We start from the raw sequence: 14,803 nt of genomic DNA, 5'->3' as shown, positions 1-14,803 counted from the left end.
TATATGTACTGAATTAACACAGTGTTTGGCTACAACAGGTATTTCTATTCTTCCATATTTTGTGTGTGCAAAGTATTCTTTAAATCTAGGTTTTAATTTTCTTCTCAGTTGTTCAATATAAAATTTATCAGAATTATAAATCATCATCATTTATCATTTTAATCATTTATCTAATTTCATAAATTCCTGATTTATTATTATTTCAAATTTTATCTTTGAGTTTCCTAATAATTTGAACGGTTTAATTTACCTCTTCAGTAGATGCTATGAGAGCTGCTAGATCTTTGTTCTTGGGAGGCGACATTTGTTCTTCATCATTTTTGTACTGAAACAGAAAACACAATTAGAATCGCATTGAACTCAAATACCACTAAAATTTAAGTATAAAATGTGATCAATGTAAAATACCTAAATAAGATCAAAGAATTGTTATATATTCAATTAGAAGAAAGCAACTAACACTATGCCTTTCTTTGCCATCAATCTTGCGACCAGTCTTAGACTCCAAGTATCGTAGATCTGCACTGATCTCTTTGAACTGCTCAAAGTCGAAACTGGCCAATTTCTCCATATACTTCTGGAACCTGTCAAGCCGCAGGTTACCCCCTTCATTGATGTAACCTGTAATCAATTTGTTAACTTATCTTTTCAAATTACCAAAAAGTCATTTTTGATACCTGAAAATATTTTACTGGAGATATGAAAGATTAATTTAATGAATACAATGATAACTCACCTCCTAGAGTGGGAAGGACGTCTATGTAGGTCTTGTACAGTATGGGGAGGGCACCCTTGTTAATATGCATGTCTGGAAGATGAGGGATAAAATCATTGCCCACCAGAAAACTCATAAGGACCTGCAACAAATATCTAATTCAAACCCAGAAACAGAATGATTTTAAACCACCAAAGGATTTTTTATAAACACATACTGACAGTGAAAGCTTTAAGTGAGTATTTAAAACTGATTACCCAGTCATCAATTATGTGTTCCAAGTCGTAAGAGAAAGGTAGAGTAGTCTTCAGCTGCTGGAACTCTAGGTCTAGGTACTCCCTCATCAGAGACAGGTGGAGTAGGAAGAATGTCGTCTCTTCTGGTGTGGGAATTCGCTTCTGGTTGTTCTTTTTACCATATTTCACCTAAACATTCAAGAGACTCTCTAAATAATCCATCAATAATAATTTTACACTAAATGTTCTCTTTACATTTGTTCAGTTTAAAATCTATTCATGAGATGGAAGGAAATGTTATCTTTCCCTGTGCTAATTGCTGCTTATGGATCAGAAAAACCAAAAATACCTGCTTCTTCATTGAGTAAATCTTTATTCTTATTAGTATAACTATTTACTTGCTTTGTTTCTTTGAATACGCTTTATTAATTGTACTAAAATTACTCAACGTTTAATAAATGTATAACCATTTTTTGCATATCATTGCCACCTTTTATGCATATAACTAAATTATGAGACAATAAAACCTTAAAGGAAATACAATTATAAATTCTATTTCACGCCTTGTAAAAACAATGTAGCATTTTTTCAAGTAAACAGAATACAAAAAGAAAAGTAAAATAACATTTTGACTTTAGAATTGAGAATGATCCAATAAAATAGCTTTAAGAAAAATTATTTATTTTTAGAATTAGAATCAAAATAAAGACTCTAGGACTAAAGTTGAAGAACTGGTACAAGAATGGGAATCAAAGTAGAATTGGTTCTGTCTAAATTTTAAGTTATTTTTTGGAAACATAATATTAGAATGTTTATACTTTAATTTATTCAGTATATGTGTCAGAATGGTTTCTCAGAAGTTGTTATCATCATGACAACAAAGAACAATTGAAAATTATCTTTGAGACAAGAAAAATCTTTTGAAAAGACAAAAAATTAATTAAAAGACAAATTAGTTGACTACTAATTAACTAAGCACTGAACTAACTAACTAAGATGTGAACAACTCATTGCCACACTGTCTGCCATATTACACTTAGAAAGTCTTTTTTTTTATATATTGTTCCAACTCAAGATGATACCCTAAGTAAATGGATATGTTACAGTTTGCACTGCTCCAATGCCGATCTTGAGAAACATTACAAGGAGATAAGCACAAACAGTGTACCTAATGCCACAAACAACATAGAAAGAAAACATCCATTTTTTTCTCATAACAACTTGGGTAGTGAATATTTAACTTTCCATCCAATAGACACAACCAAAAACGTATGTGGAGCCAGTAAACAACCATTTAAAATAAACTGAAATCTAATTAACCCTTTGTGGTCGGATGGCCAGTGAGACTGGCCACACAGTTGTCAAAGACGGCGCGGAATAATTTCAACATGAGTAGTCCTCACCGCTCGCCTGGCCCGCGTCACTGGCCACACCAGTCCTTGCGTGAGCTCGATATTTATCATAGTGGCCACTTCCTACCAACTCGGAATTGTTTTTACAGCAGCCTTCAATGTTTACATAGGGCATTTAAACTTTAAATAACTCAAAACCAATTACATTTAAACATGTGTTTTATTGATATGAACGCAAACATAATAAAATGAAGTACAATATACATTTGGTTGTTTAATTTAAATGACATTATATACTTATTTAATATTTAAATAAATCACAGATTATACTGAGTCTTGTAAAAACAACATGACTGTCTTTTAATTTAATCTTGTTTGAGCCTTTCGTTGGAGTGATATTTTTCAAAGCACTCGCCAATATGGAGTCCTGGATTGTTTGTGCAGGTATTGCAAAAGAAATTAGTTCTTTTTAACTCTGGAAGTGTCACTTCTACCCATGACCGCCAGCTTGATTTGTTCTGTAATGGCGTATTTTTCTGGATTTTTTCGGCAGCATATCTATTTGTTTCTTTAACTATTTCAGTTAAAAGGCTGTCATTGAAAAATAGTCAAAAAAACTGTAAAGACATTGATGGGTTTTCATTTCTTGAAAGTTTGTAAACACTATCTTGTGCGCATTTAAATTCACAAAAATTTGTATCGCCCTCACACCATTCTTTCCACTCTTCATCCACCCCTACTATATCTCTATTTTGTGTCTCGCCAACAACATTATCGTCTTCAAAACTTTGGCCATCTTCTAATGGAAGAATTTCATCATATTCATCTTCTAATTGTTCTATAGCATAATATTCTAAGTCATCACAATAATTAGATTGCACGCCACTATCATGATGTGAGTCAATATCACTAGATTCATCTAAGATTATTTATTCTTAATCTTCATTACTTACAAGGTTATCCATGTTAACAGGATTTTATAAACTGTTGGATAACTAACACCATAACAAATAAACTTACAACGAATCTACAGGTAGGCATAACCTTACTTTTACCAGGTGACAAAGTTTACTCGTTATTTTCAAGACAGTTTATGGTTCACCACTATGTTTTCTTAAAACTTTGTAACTATTTACACAAATCACAAATGAAACCCATGTTAAAATCACGACTTAAAACAAATTGATAAATAAACATAAACAAAACAATGTGCAGACAACTTCGTCAATCAGAGCAAACAGTGCCGATGGAACCGGCAACACAGCTGTGAATTTATATTTTGTTTCCAAGACTGAAGGCGGTAAAATGTGATGAAAGGCATTTGTCTTTTAGTTTAATAATTTCTCAGTAAGTTTCAGCACTTCACAGACCTACTAGCATATGGTAAATATTTCTAAAAACAGAATGTTTTACTGGCCAGTGACACAAGCCAACCGAGCGTAAAAGGAAATCTGTATTGGGCAGTCTCACGGGCCAGGCGATCGCTGTGGACAAACTATAAATACCGTACCTGACCACAAAGGGTTAATGTCAAACCACCTTATCAAAAACACTGAAACCTAATCTAAATACAAGTGGTTTCAATCAAACCACCTTATCTAAAACACTGGAACATAATCTAGACACAAGTGGAATCAATCAAACTACCTTATCTAAAACACTTAAACCTAATCTAGACAAAAAAGTAAGTATCTGTATGAGTTATGATTTTTTATGCTTGGTTATTTGTGTAGTGTTCAAAAATAATTAACAACTATTTAAAAAAAAAAATATTTTGATGATTTGTTTATTTATTGTGTTGGGGGAAAAGTAGGCTTATAATATTTATTTAGGTGATAAAATCTGTTATAATTTTAAAATTAATCTTTATTTGTAAAAATTAAATGTTTTTAAGTGTCAATAAAGAGACATTGTAATTTTTTAATTGAAACTTTTTCATTGCTCCTTATGTAAGTAGGGACAAGTATAACTTACCAAGTTTCAAAAAAAGTAAGTATCTGTAGCACTGAGTATGACTTTTCTTATACGTTAGTGTAAAATATTGAAAATTTGCATTCGCATAAAAGTTATCTCTCATATTCGGCAAACAACTATTGCCAGGTGTAAAAAAATCAAATCAATATAGATATTCTATGTTTATAACTTATGTATAAAATGAGACTAAGTACAATACCATATGTCAACAGTAACAGGATAATAATATTTTTAAAAGCCGATGTCATCGGCCCTCTGCACTTTTCGGAAATGATCGGCCCTTGGTATTCAAAGGGTTAACGTAATCTCAATAATTTTTCAGTGGAGGAATGAAGCAATGATCTATAGTTTTGGAATATCCTGAAAAATTAAGTAAAATGTACATTCTTTGTTTGAAGGTTATTTTTGATGATGGAAGGATTGTGAAGGAAACAGGATTTTTCCGGACATTTGCCATCGTTCAGTGAAACAATAAATCAGTAACACTACGTTTCGAGATCTGCAATCTGATCTCTTCTTCAGGTAAAGAACTAACCTAATACATAATATTACAAACTAGGTTAAAATAAACAAATCTTACCAAAGCGTTGTGGCACGCCTAAGTCAGGAATCACAACCTACATGTTGTTTGTCAACTTCACTAACTCTATAAACATGCACTATAAAATTTTAATGATTAGTGTTTTGTATAGTTTTTTATTAAGTGCATGTCTATAGAGTTAGTGAAGTTGACAAACAACATGTAGGTTGTGATTCCTGACTTAGGCGTGCCACAACACTTTGGTAAGATTTGTTTATTTTAACCTAGTTTGTAATATTATGTATTAGGTTAGTTCTTTACCTGAAGAAGAGATCAGATTGCAGATCTCGAAACGTAGTGTTACTGATTTATTGTTTCACTGAACGATGGCAAATGTCCGGAAAAATCCTGTTTCCTTAAAAATGTACATAATGTTAAACCTCTACACAGCGTTTGTACGATTATTGCAACATGGTACCAGGCTATCTCTCTCTTATTGCTGTCGGAGTGGCTTATAACTTGTTAGGAAAATATTTATTGTAGTTTAAATATCAGGAATTTATTTATAAATGAAATATATGTTGTTTCCAAATACTATAATCTACATTACTGACCTCTTCACGCAGCAGAGAGAAGTGAGGCTCGTGAGTACACAGGCCCAACATGATGAGATCAGCATCCAGACCGTACAAACAGTGTCGGGTGTTAGGGTCATAGCCCGGCTGAGATTTCATGTAGCGAATGTAGTCCATTATTTTGTGCTCCCCTTCTCCAGGTGTCTGAACACAGAATCACCATATGTGAATGCTTGACAGTCAACAAGGTTTTCTGTAGATGTGACATTTATACCCTACGTTATTACCAGAGATCACACTTTGGATGCTAGAGAACAATACAGTAAATCCTATCTTATCCGGCTTAATGTGGTGCCGGGATAGTCTAAGCATTTTTTTCAATTTGTTCAACAAGGCCAATTGTAGCCACATACTTGAGTCCTTGACCTTTTTCATCATGCACGTCAATTCGCCTATCTTTAAACTTTCAACACCATTCACACACAACACTATCACTCAAAACGTTTTCTCCCTTAAAATTATTTAAAAAGTTATATAATAATTATAAAAGTTTTTGTTGGTTTAAATTCATTCAGGAGCATCTGACAGCGTACTCTACTCCATCTTTTCAGTAATAAGTGGAGAAAGACATAAAAAAATGCACTTTTGTTTTCAGTATTTCACACAGTCTTAAAAGGTTGATTTTGTGCATACTTTTAGTGAACTAACTCATAAACAAATATTTAGAAAATGTTCAATCAACTATAGATAGTGGAGGGTTTAAACAATTTACCAATCATAAAAAATGTCTTACATTTCATACTAAAAGACACACTTATAATGTGTTAATTTTAATAATATAAATTACGATAACTTAATTTATATTATTAAAAACTAAGAAAGTCAGTCACTTGGAAGTATCATAAAAAATTGTCATGTAACAATTACACGTATGAATTACGAACCAGTGACAGAACTCGGTGTGAGATGCAAATCTGTGACATACTCTTACAGTACTCATGCAAACCACCAAGAGACAGCAATGGAGGCCATCAACTGTACTACACCTGCATTGAATTTAGTACTGTTTGAAATCATATATTAGTAAGAAAAAGATAGAGATCTCAAGATTTTTCAAGAATTATCATAATTAAGTTGCCAAGTTTTTATACTGTTCTATGGAAGAATTAATGACTCAAACATGAATGAAGTTAGAAGTTTCTAGCTTAGCTTACAATAATTAGGAAGCTTTTGATTGAATGTCCACAGTTGTTTTAAAAACATGTCAAAACCATTTTCAATAAAAGCTTATACTCCAAAAGTCAGAGAGTAAAGGTTACAGATCCTAAGTTGGAAAAGCTTTTTAATTTTAAGTATGTAGCTTTTCACCGACTGTAGTATTTCTGTACTTGGACAGCGACATTTTTCAAACCATTTCTTAGTGAGAAACATGACAATAAAATGCGAACATATTACATATTGTTATTGCATTGATGCATATAAAACCATTCAGTTGTTCTACAAATGTTGTAATTAATAAAAGTGGGTTGGATTTTAAAGATATATATTTTTATGTATTTGTAATAATAAGAAGCTGCAAATAATCAAATACATCATTTCTTTGTTTCAGGTTTGTTTTTGACGATGAAGAATTGTGAAAGAAACAGGATTTTCCGGACATTTGCCATCATTCCGTAATACAAAATATCAGTAACACTTTTTGTACATCAGTAAATTAGTAATCAGTAAATACATCATGATATATCAAAATTGTTCTGCATATTATTTTTTAATAAAAAAATATTGTTTAATTGAAAAAGACAAGGATTTGCAATGTTATCCAAATCTAAAACTGAATGAAACATACTTCATGACCGGAGAGGATGACTTTGACTTTCTGCCAGAGCTTGTCAGTACTAATCTTGAAGACAACAAAGTATTTGAGCTGCGCCTGTAGGCGTGTCATAAACTCGGTCCCTGGTGTGATACAGTTAGAATCGAACCTATCGTCGCTCGGCAGAAGTTCTCCCTTGTCCCTCGCTTTGGCTTCTGCCATCTCTGCATCTTTGGCTGATCGGAATCTGTCAACAATTTCCAAATTAGCTGTCAAGGACCATTCTTTTAACCTTCACAAGTCTTCATAACTTCTCAACAATACTATATCTTGTAACCTTAAATTTATTCCATCCCTGTAATACCATTTAAAAAGACTTCTCATATTATAAGAATTTTTAATCTGTAACATATTTTTATCATTTTTTAAATGACAGGTTAATAACTGTACATTATCAAATGCTTAAAAAAGCAAAAATAATTCACATATTATTTTGTTTCATTGATTAAAGAATTAAAAAATGTCTTAACCATATGTAAAGTAAATTAGAATAATCTATTAAATATGCAAAAATGTGTAATAAAGTACTAAAACATACTAGTTAAAACTTTGTATTATAACACACACTGTGACAAAACTAGATTAGGTGTCAAAGTGAAAGTTCAAAATTGTCACCCTGTTTATAAAACTTTACTTTAATCAAACATTCTTTATAGACAAAAATGCCTAACACAAATAATAATATTTGTAGAAATGTCATTGGCAAAAATATTACTGATAACTCTAAAAAAGGAACAGAAACATAAATATTATTTCTTTTATGTATATTAACTGATAAAGAATGATTTAGAAGGATTACAGGATTTCAGATATTTGCTATTGTTACAAATCAAAAATTTGTTATGTTACAAAACCACAACACTATGACACCTAATGAGGATAGATTCCAATTCTCTACACATTCTGCTCTAGTTTTATGAACTATAATAATGCCAAAAGTCTGAAATTCTATTATCCTTCATCTATAGAATGAGTGCACATTAACAGACATCTAGGACGCTCTCTGTAATAAGTGTTCAGATAAAGCTAAATAATAGTAAATATAAACTTTCTATCCCTAGTAGTAAAGTTGGAGATGCATATTTTCAAAGTGAAGTTTAAAGAACTAAGCATCTTTATAAAGTGGAAGTTGGCACAGTTCAAACAGTTTTTAATTTGAAATAATGAATAATTCGAACTTTCCTTAAGGTCCCTTGATATTTGGTGTAATGTACCTTGTAAAAATAGAATGTTTAATTCAAGCTTAGTTACAGCATTTAAATATAATCTGGGCATTAGTCACGAATTACATGCCTCTGTCAGTGCTCTTTTACATGTTGGACGTATCTAGTGATTAAAAAAGAAATGTCAAAACTACTGTACATATATGAAAATATTTGTATTTTTCTAATCTTGTTCTTCAATATTAACAAATTTTAAAATTCTATTGAAAATTAAAACTACTAAATTTTTTTATCGTATTAGAAGAAAAAATGTGTTACACATTTTATTAAAAACTCTCAAATGTCCCAATTTGTAGGTATTTTATCTTAAACCTGAGACAACCAACTACTTGAAGTAAACAAGAAACAAACCAACAGCTTCTACTTTGTCAATAAATGGATTCAATAACTCATGTGCATTCTAGCAGTGAATTGTGTTAACTGTCATTCTGATAACCGTCACAAAGTAAGCAAAATCCATAAATATACGGATTATAGAATATGATTCAGTAGAAAAACCAATCACATAAAACAGCGGGATCCACTCTCAATGTGTTAGACATGTGATATAAAGAAAAATCCACTATTTTATGTATCATTTGAAAATTATTTCTTTAATTATTTTATTATTATTTCTTCAGTCCTCTTGTTATTTGAACTTATGGATAATTTTATTTTTTCAATGATTCCTCAAGGTTCAAATTATCAAAGTTCCACAGTATTTATTCAAATAGGCTACGTACCTTCTTCCTCTCTGTTGATTCATCTTGGCTCGAGGTGCAACACCATCAACAGCCATGAAAAATAACTTCTGAGGTTGAATCATTCTGAACAGTGTCTGAAACACAACATCCATCCATTATTTCAAAACAACAAATAGTGGATCTTATTTGTAAAATGATATCAATTATAAATCTGATTTCTAAATTTAGGAAATGATGTTCTCTTAATTATTTTCGTATAAAGTTATTTTTGATAATGATAAGTACTTTATAGGAAAAGTATTTCTTGTGAATAGAGGGTTTTCCATAAATAACTTTTTATTTGATGTATACTGCATTAAAACATATTTTTAAATGTTATCATGCATTCCAAATTTCTACGTAGAACTTAAAACAGAATATATAAAGCCATAAAATAAATAAAATTTGATATCAAATTTATAAAAACTAAAACATAACTACTAGAACCTGTAATCTCTGTATTAAGTTATTTTGTTATAAAAATTACAGAAGTACCCATCAATTAATTTACAAAATTATAACAATACAATTGTATTTTAATTGATTAATGTAATTAGTTTTGGTATATTGGAGGTACACAATTTAGTCTATGTATCCCATCTTTTGCAATATCATTACAGATGCTTTAAAACATGTACAAAAGTACTGTTCATATCTGCAAGAGAATGAAGTATATCTGAAGTGACTTTCTCACATTTTTTCATTTAACTTCATCACTAATCTCACTTGTTTTCATTTCTTTCAGTAAATACAAAGAAGTGTCCTCAAATACAGTAGTAGAAACAGGATAATGTATATTCTATTGTGTACAGAAAAATAAGTTTAACACTACCAAATATATCTCTACTGAATAATATACGAGGGTCGTCCATAAAGTAACCGCCGTTTGGGCGTGGCACGATAAGTAGTGGGGGTAGCGCCGCCATTCTCACATCGGTGTGCGCAGCTGTTCAGTACGCTTCTAGCTGTGCAAGGGAGAGCATCATGCGATCGCGCGTTCTTTTGGTACAACGTAAAAACATGAGTGCCGTGATAGAAAATCCCGCCACGGGTGAAGTGCGTGGTGTAATAAGATTTCTCTGGTCGAAAAGTTACACAACAGCTGAAATTCATCGTGAATTGAGTGCGGTGTATGGCCCAAACATTATGAGCGAAGGTGTAGTCCGTCAATGCAATGGGGTCATACCGCTTCGCCAAGCAAGCCGAAGAAAGCTCGCCAATCTTTTTCAGCGAGAAAATTGATGGCTACAGTTTTTTGGGATGCTAAGTGCATCTTGCTCGTTGAATTTATGGAGCGTGGTACGACCATTACAGCTGCAGCATACTGTGAAACCTTAAAACGGCTACGACGAGCGATTCAAAACAAGCGTCGTGGTCTTCTGACATCTGGTGTTGTGTTTGTCCATGACAACGCCCGCCCTCATACAGCTCAAAGAACGACAGAACTTTTGAAAAAGTTCAAATGGGACGTTTTTGACCACCCCCCCCCCCACTACAGCCCGGATTTGGCTCCCAGTGATTTCCATCAGTGATGAAGAGCTTCAAAACGCTGTAACATGTTGGCTACGTTCTCAGGCGGCAGATTTTTTTAAAGACGGAATTTAAAAAACTGTTATAAAAATTTTAAAAAAAAAGATATGATAAGTACTTGAATTTGTATGGTGAATATGTAGAAAAGTAGAGAAAAGCTGCAGTTTTAACATTTATATAATACAATTTTTTTATCTCAACTAGTTTATTTTTTATTTCAAAACGGAGGTTACTTTGTGGACGACCCTCGTATTAAGTCAAAAATGCTATTGAGTGGAAGGAGTATTTAAATCACATTTTGGACCTAAGTGGTATGTATAACTGTTTTTATTTAAAAACTTTTATGATTACAAATTTTTATTATGTGAAATAATTATTTATATTTAAAACATACTAATATTTTTTAAGGTAATTCTAAGCAATATATGGGTCAACCTCGATTTTTCTCATATTACAATATAATGTTCCAATAGTCAATTAGAAAAGGAAATGACTAGAATTTCTTGCCGGAAAGCAGTTATAGGGAGCAGGCAACCGCCAGACGGTCATATATTGCTTAGAATTACCTATTAGTGATCAGGGGCACTGACGTGATCTGGGCTTCAAATTTGGAACTACTCGAGTTTATTTTTTTTTCTAAAAGAGCAAGCAGCGCGAAGCGCTGCGCAGCGGGCAGGCATCGTGCGTGATCCTTTTTTTATTAAAAATTACTGATAAATTGTTATTACATATTACAATATAATGTAGGTAATGTATGTAAAACAATTTTAAACACATGACCGTCTGGCCGTTGCCTGCTCCCTATAACTGCTTTCCGGCAAGAAATTCTAGTAACTTCCTTTTCTAATTGACTATTGGAACATTATATTGTAATATGAGAAAAATCGAGGTTGACCCATATATTGCTTAGAATTACCTTTTTTAAGCCTTTTCTAAAATTGTAATCACTACATAGAAAATTTACAGAAACCAATATATTTAAAACATCTGATGGAAGTAGCCTTGCTATCGAAAAGCCTCACAGAATGAGGTTTAAATTATTTGTTGTTGTGAATTTATAATATAGTGATTACAAGAAAACACCATCATAAATCCAATCTTCAACATTACTTTTTTAAATGTCTTAATGGATTTTAAACCAAGACTTATAACATGATATCCCTAAGGATGAACAAATACCAATGTTATTGTATACAAAATGTGATGTAACTAACATTTTATTTAAGATAACACTACAATAATAACTAAGATGTAACTAAAGAAAACATTTGCTAGATTACTCACTTCAATATAATGAAAAATGTCTCGAAAGATCTTTTCCTCTGTGATCCTGAAGTGAGGATCAGTGTCATTGGGGTGTGAACAAACATGAATTATTCCATTCATATCAAGATACAGGTTGTCAAATTCTGGAAGCTGAAAAAAAATCATTTATAAAGTACAAGTGAAATTGATATTTAAAAATTATAAATATTTTCAGAAGGGTTAGAAACTGTAATTTTGAAAATGATTTAGTATGAAAGAATAGAATAGGATGTATTTATTGTATTGATATATGTATATATATTTTTGTTTTTATATATGTATCAATAAGATGTGTGTTATATGTATATTATTTTATATAAAATATTATATATAAAACATTGTATTGCAATATTTAATAACAATACCAAATATTTATGGTATTTATCTTAGAAACTAAATCCATTCTCTCAACTTTCCATACAGTTGCATGCAGGCAAACATTCATACACTTACAAAATTCATGGGATCAACTCCCAAGATTGGAACACTGCCACGAATACCAACCTTGAGTGTGCTGCAAGAAATCACCAACTGAGTAAAAAGCACAAGACACCAGTTAGTGTTTTAATTGGGTTTAAAATTTGTTTGGATCGGTTTCTAAATTTAGTGCTTCAGGGAGACTAATATTGAGTTTGATCCCAGCTTGAAAGGGAGGCGTTCAAATGCTGTTGCTCTATACTGTCCGGCTCGAAAGCGTTCCCAAACTCTTATCCCGTATCTGTGTCAATATACACTTAAATAAAGTAAAATGAAGTTTCTAAAATATACTCTACAATACAAGCAAGTTGAGCTCCCCAAAGACCTTTTGACACTGTTTTTCAACTTTACGATAATTCAAAAAGCTTTTTATCCAGTCTGAAAACTTTTGATGTTGAAAGGGTTAAAAGTCAACATGAAAGGATGTTTTATGCACAATGCACATACATAATTATTAAAACAATGGCTATTATATTGCAATTGTTTTTAAAATTAGGTTTAATAAAAACAAAATATATTTTTAATTTAAAATAGAGCGATATTGCTCCCTCTCTTCTCTTAATCCACATAAGGTTTTAATGGGGTACTTGGAGATTATTATATCCCACAGCATTATGAAAATTTTTCAGATATTAAGGGAATAGTAGTTCCAATTTTTATGTTCTAGAACTTCGTTATTTCTCATTTTCACCCTGTCAAACTTTATATTGTTTTGTTCTGTAGGACGATTCCAATAAGTTCATTAAGCGAAATTCGTATTTTGCTGCTCCGGCTGTTACTGTGACAATTACCATTTCTTTCTTTGGTCAGGTGTTAAAGTTTATCTAAACATAATTATTGTTCAAGGTAGGAATATGCTTGTTACATTTAAGAACACCTAAACATTTGTTGTAGAAATGAAAGTATAGCCTATTTTGGGTAGGGTACGATAAACAGACCCGGTTTTTTATATCGATATTGGCAAACGATATTACTTAATCATAACCATCGATATAATCAATCAATACTGATTAATTATTTTTAACGATTAATTAAATAATCTATATCAATAGCTGTAAACACTCTCAAATAATACTCTTAATGTAATATTTCGATTTTATATAAGTAACATTTGATTATTAAAAATGAGAGTCAATTTTAGAAAACTACACAACATTGCTTTGAAAGATGATAAGATATGTTTTTCATGACTTCAACATGTTGGACTCGTGCGGAAAAACCCATTATGTGAAATTTGTGGGAAAGAAACAACTGTAACTGTGAGAGGAGCAAATATGGCCGTCTTCAGTTTTCCTAATTTTGGTTATAATAATTTGTTTGATCACTGTGAATATTAGATTCATATTTTAATTTAAAACATATAATTGTTGTTATTGAGAACTGTAGACACTTTATATCGATTGATAGTCTAGGAGTTGAGATGTGAATATTAGGTATCGATGATAACATTCTTCAATATAAAAAACCGGGTCCGCTTATCGTACCCTACCCCCTATTTTACTAAAAGCAATTGTTAAAAGTGGTTTTAGGTAGTGTAAGTACAATAAATATATAAATATTATCTAAAATAAAATGTGCTAGGCTTTTGTTCAAATTAAAAATCAACCCTACCCTACTTGTCTTAACAAGTTTGAACTGAAGTACCATGAGCACCTAAAACACATATACTAGACTAAATATGTTATAAAAATTGTTAAATTAAACAAAATTTAAATGTATTACAAATTATTATTTATATAACAATATAATAAACTAGCCTGCATTGTAAAATACAGTATTACAAATGAGGTTAAACTTACCTGGTATTCTCTTACAACTTCGCTAAGGCAAGGATAACGCTCGCTAATGTATCTAAAAAACTTTGGAACTCCCATTTTAAAATTACTTTGCCTAAATAAGGTACAAAATCTTAAGACAATTATAAAAACACAATTCAAGTTAATTTCATAATACTATCACGACTACTTTGTATTAAATTTAGAGTTCTCATCAATCAAAACAGAGCCATCACATCATAAAAATAAACTACATCGTCTGACTGAACTGTCCTTTACCTTCACTCCGCTCAGTGTTGCCAACAATACATGACACCCAACCTAACTTACTCCAAACTGACCTATGAGTATATTACCCTAAACTCGTCACCATTATGCTAAGATTATCCCACAGTTGTCATTCATTATATACATATATAAATGTCTTTAATATTCTCTTTTAAGCCTCAACGTTAGCTATGTCGCCTTTGATGTTCACTGATTATTTATTAGCAAAGTACACTTTTTTTATCGTGTCTTTATGAAT

General features: G+C 31.5%; 1 protein-coding gene across 4 annotated transcripts in view; it reads right to left on the bottom strand.

Annotated features, from left to right (window-relative positions):
• The window catches only part of LOC124360095 (5'-3' exoribonuclease 1), a 102,978-nt gene extending 88,418 nt beyond the window's left edge, over positions 1 to 14,560 (bottom strand). For 2 of the 4 annotated variants that reach the window (XM_046813394.1, XM_046813396.1), the window contains exons 1-9: positions 14,302 to 14,558; positions 12,005 to 12,136; positions 9,191 to 9,285; positions 7,219 to 7,432; positions 5,412 to 5,576; positions 973 to 1,140; positions 737 to 857; positions 461 to 621; positions 251 to 325 (exon numbers count right to left, since the gene is read on the bottom strand). In XM_046813394.1, the coding sequence (XP_046669350.1) occupies positions 251 to 325; positions 461 to 621; positions 737 to 857; positions 973 to 1,140; positions 5,412 to 5,576; positions 7,219 to 7,432; positions 9,191 to 9,285; positions 12,005 to 12,136; positions 14,302 to 14,376 (1,206 nt within the window). In that variant the 5' untranslated portion in view covers positions 14,377 to 14,558. Of the gene's footprint in view, positions 1 to 250; positions 326 to 460; positions 622 to 736; positions 858 to 972; positions 1,141 to 5,411; positions 5,577 to 7,218; positions 7,433 to 9,190; positions 9,286 to 12,004; positions 12,137 to 14,301 lie in introns of all 4 variants that reach the window. The other 2 variants (XM_046813397.1, XM_046813395.1) reach the window with 2 other exon arrangements.
• Between the last annotated feature and the right edge of the window lie 243 nt (positions 14,561 to 14,803).

This window comes from Homalodisca vitripennis, chromosome 4, assembly GCF_021130785.1.
Source record: "Homalodisca vitripennis isolate AUS2020 chromosome 4, UT_GWSS_2.1, whole genome shotgun sequence".
NCBI lineage: Eukaryota > Metazoa > Arthropoda > Insecta > Hemiptera > Cicadellidae > Homalodisca > Homalodisca vitripennis.
Note: the sequence above shows the minus strand (reverse complement) of the source record. Positions and strands in the feature narration are given on the sequence as shown.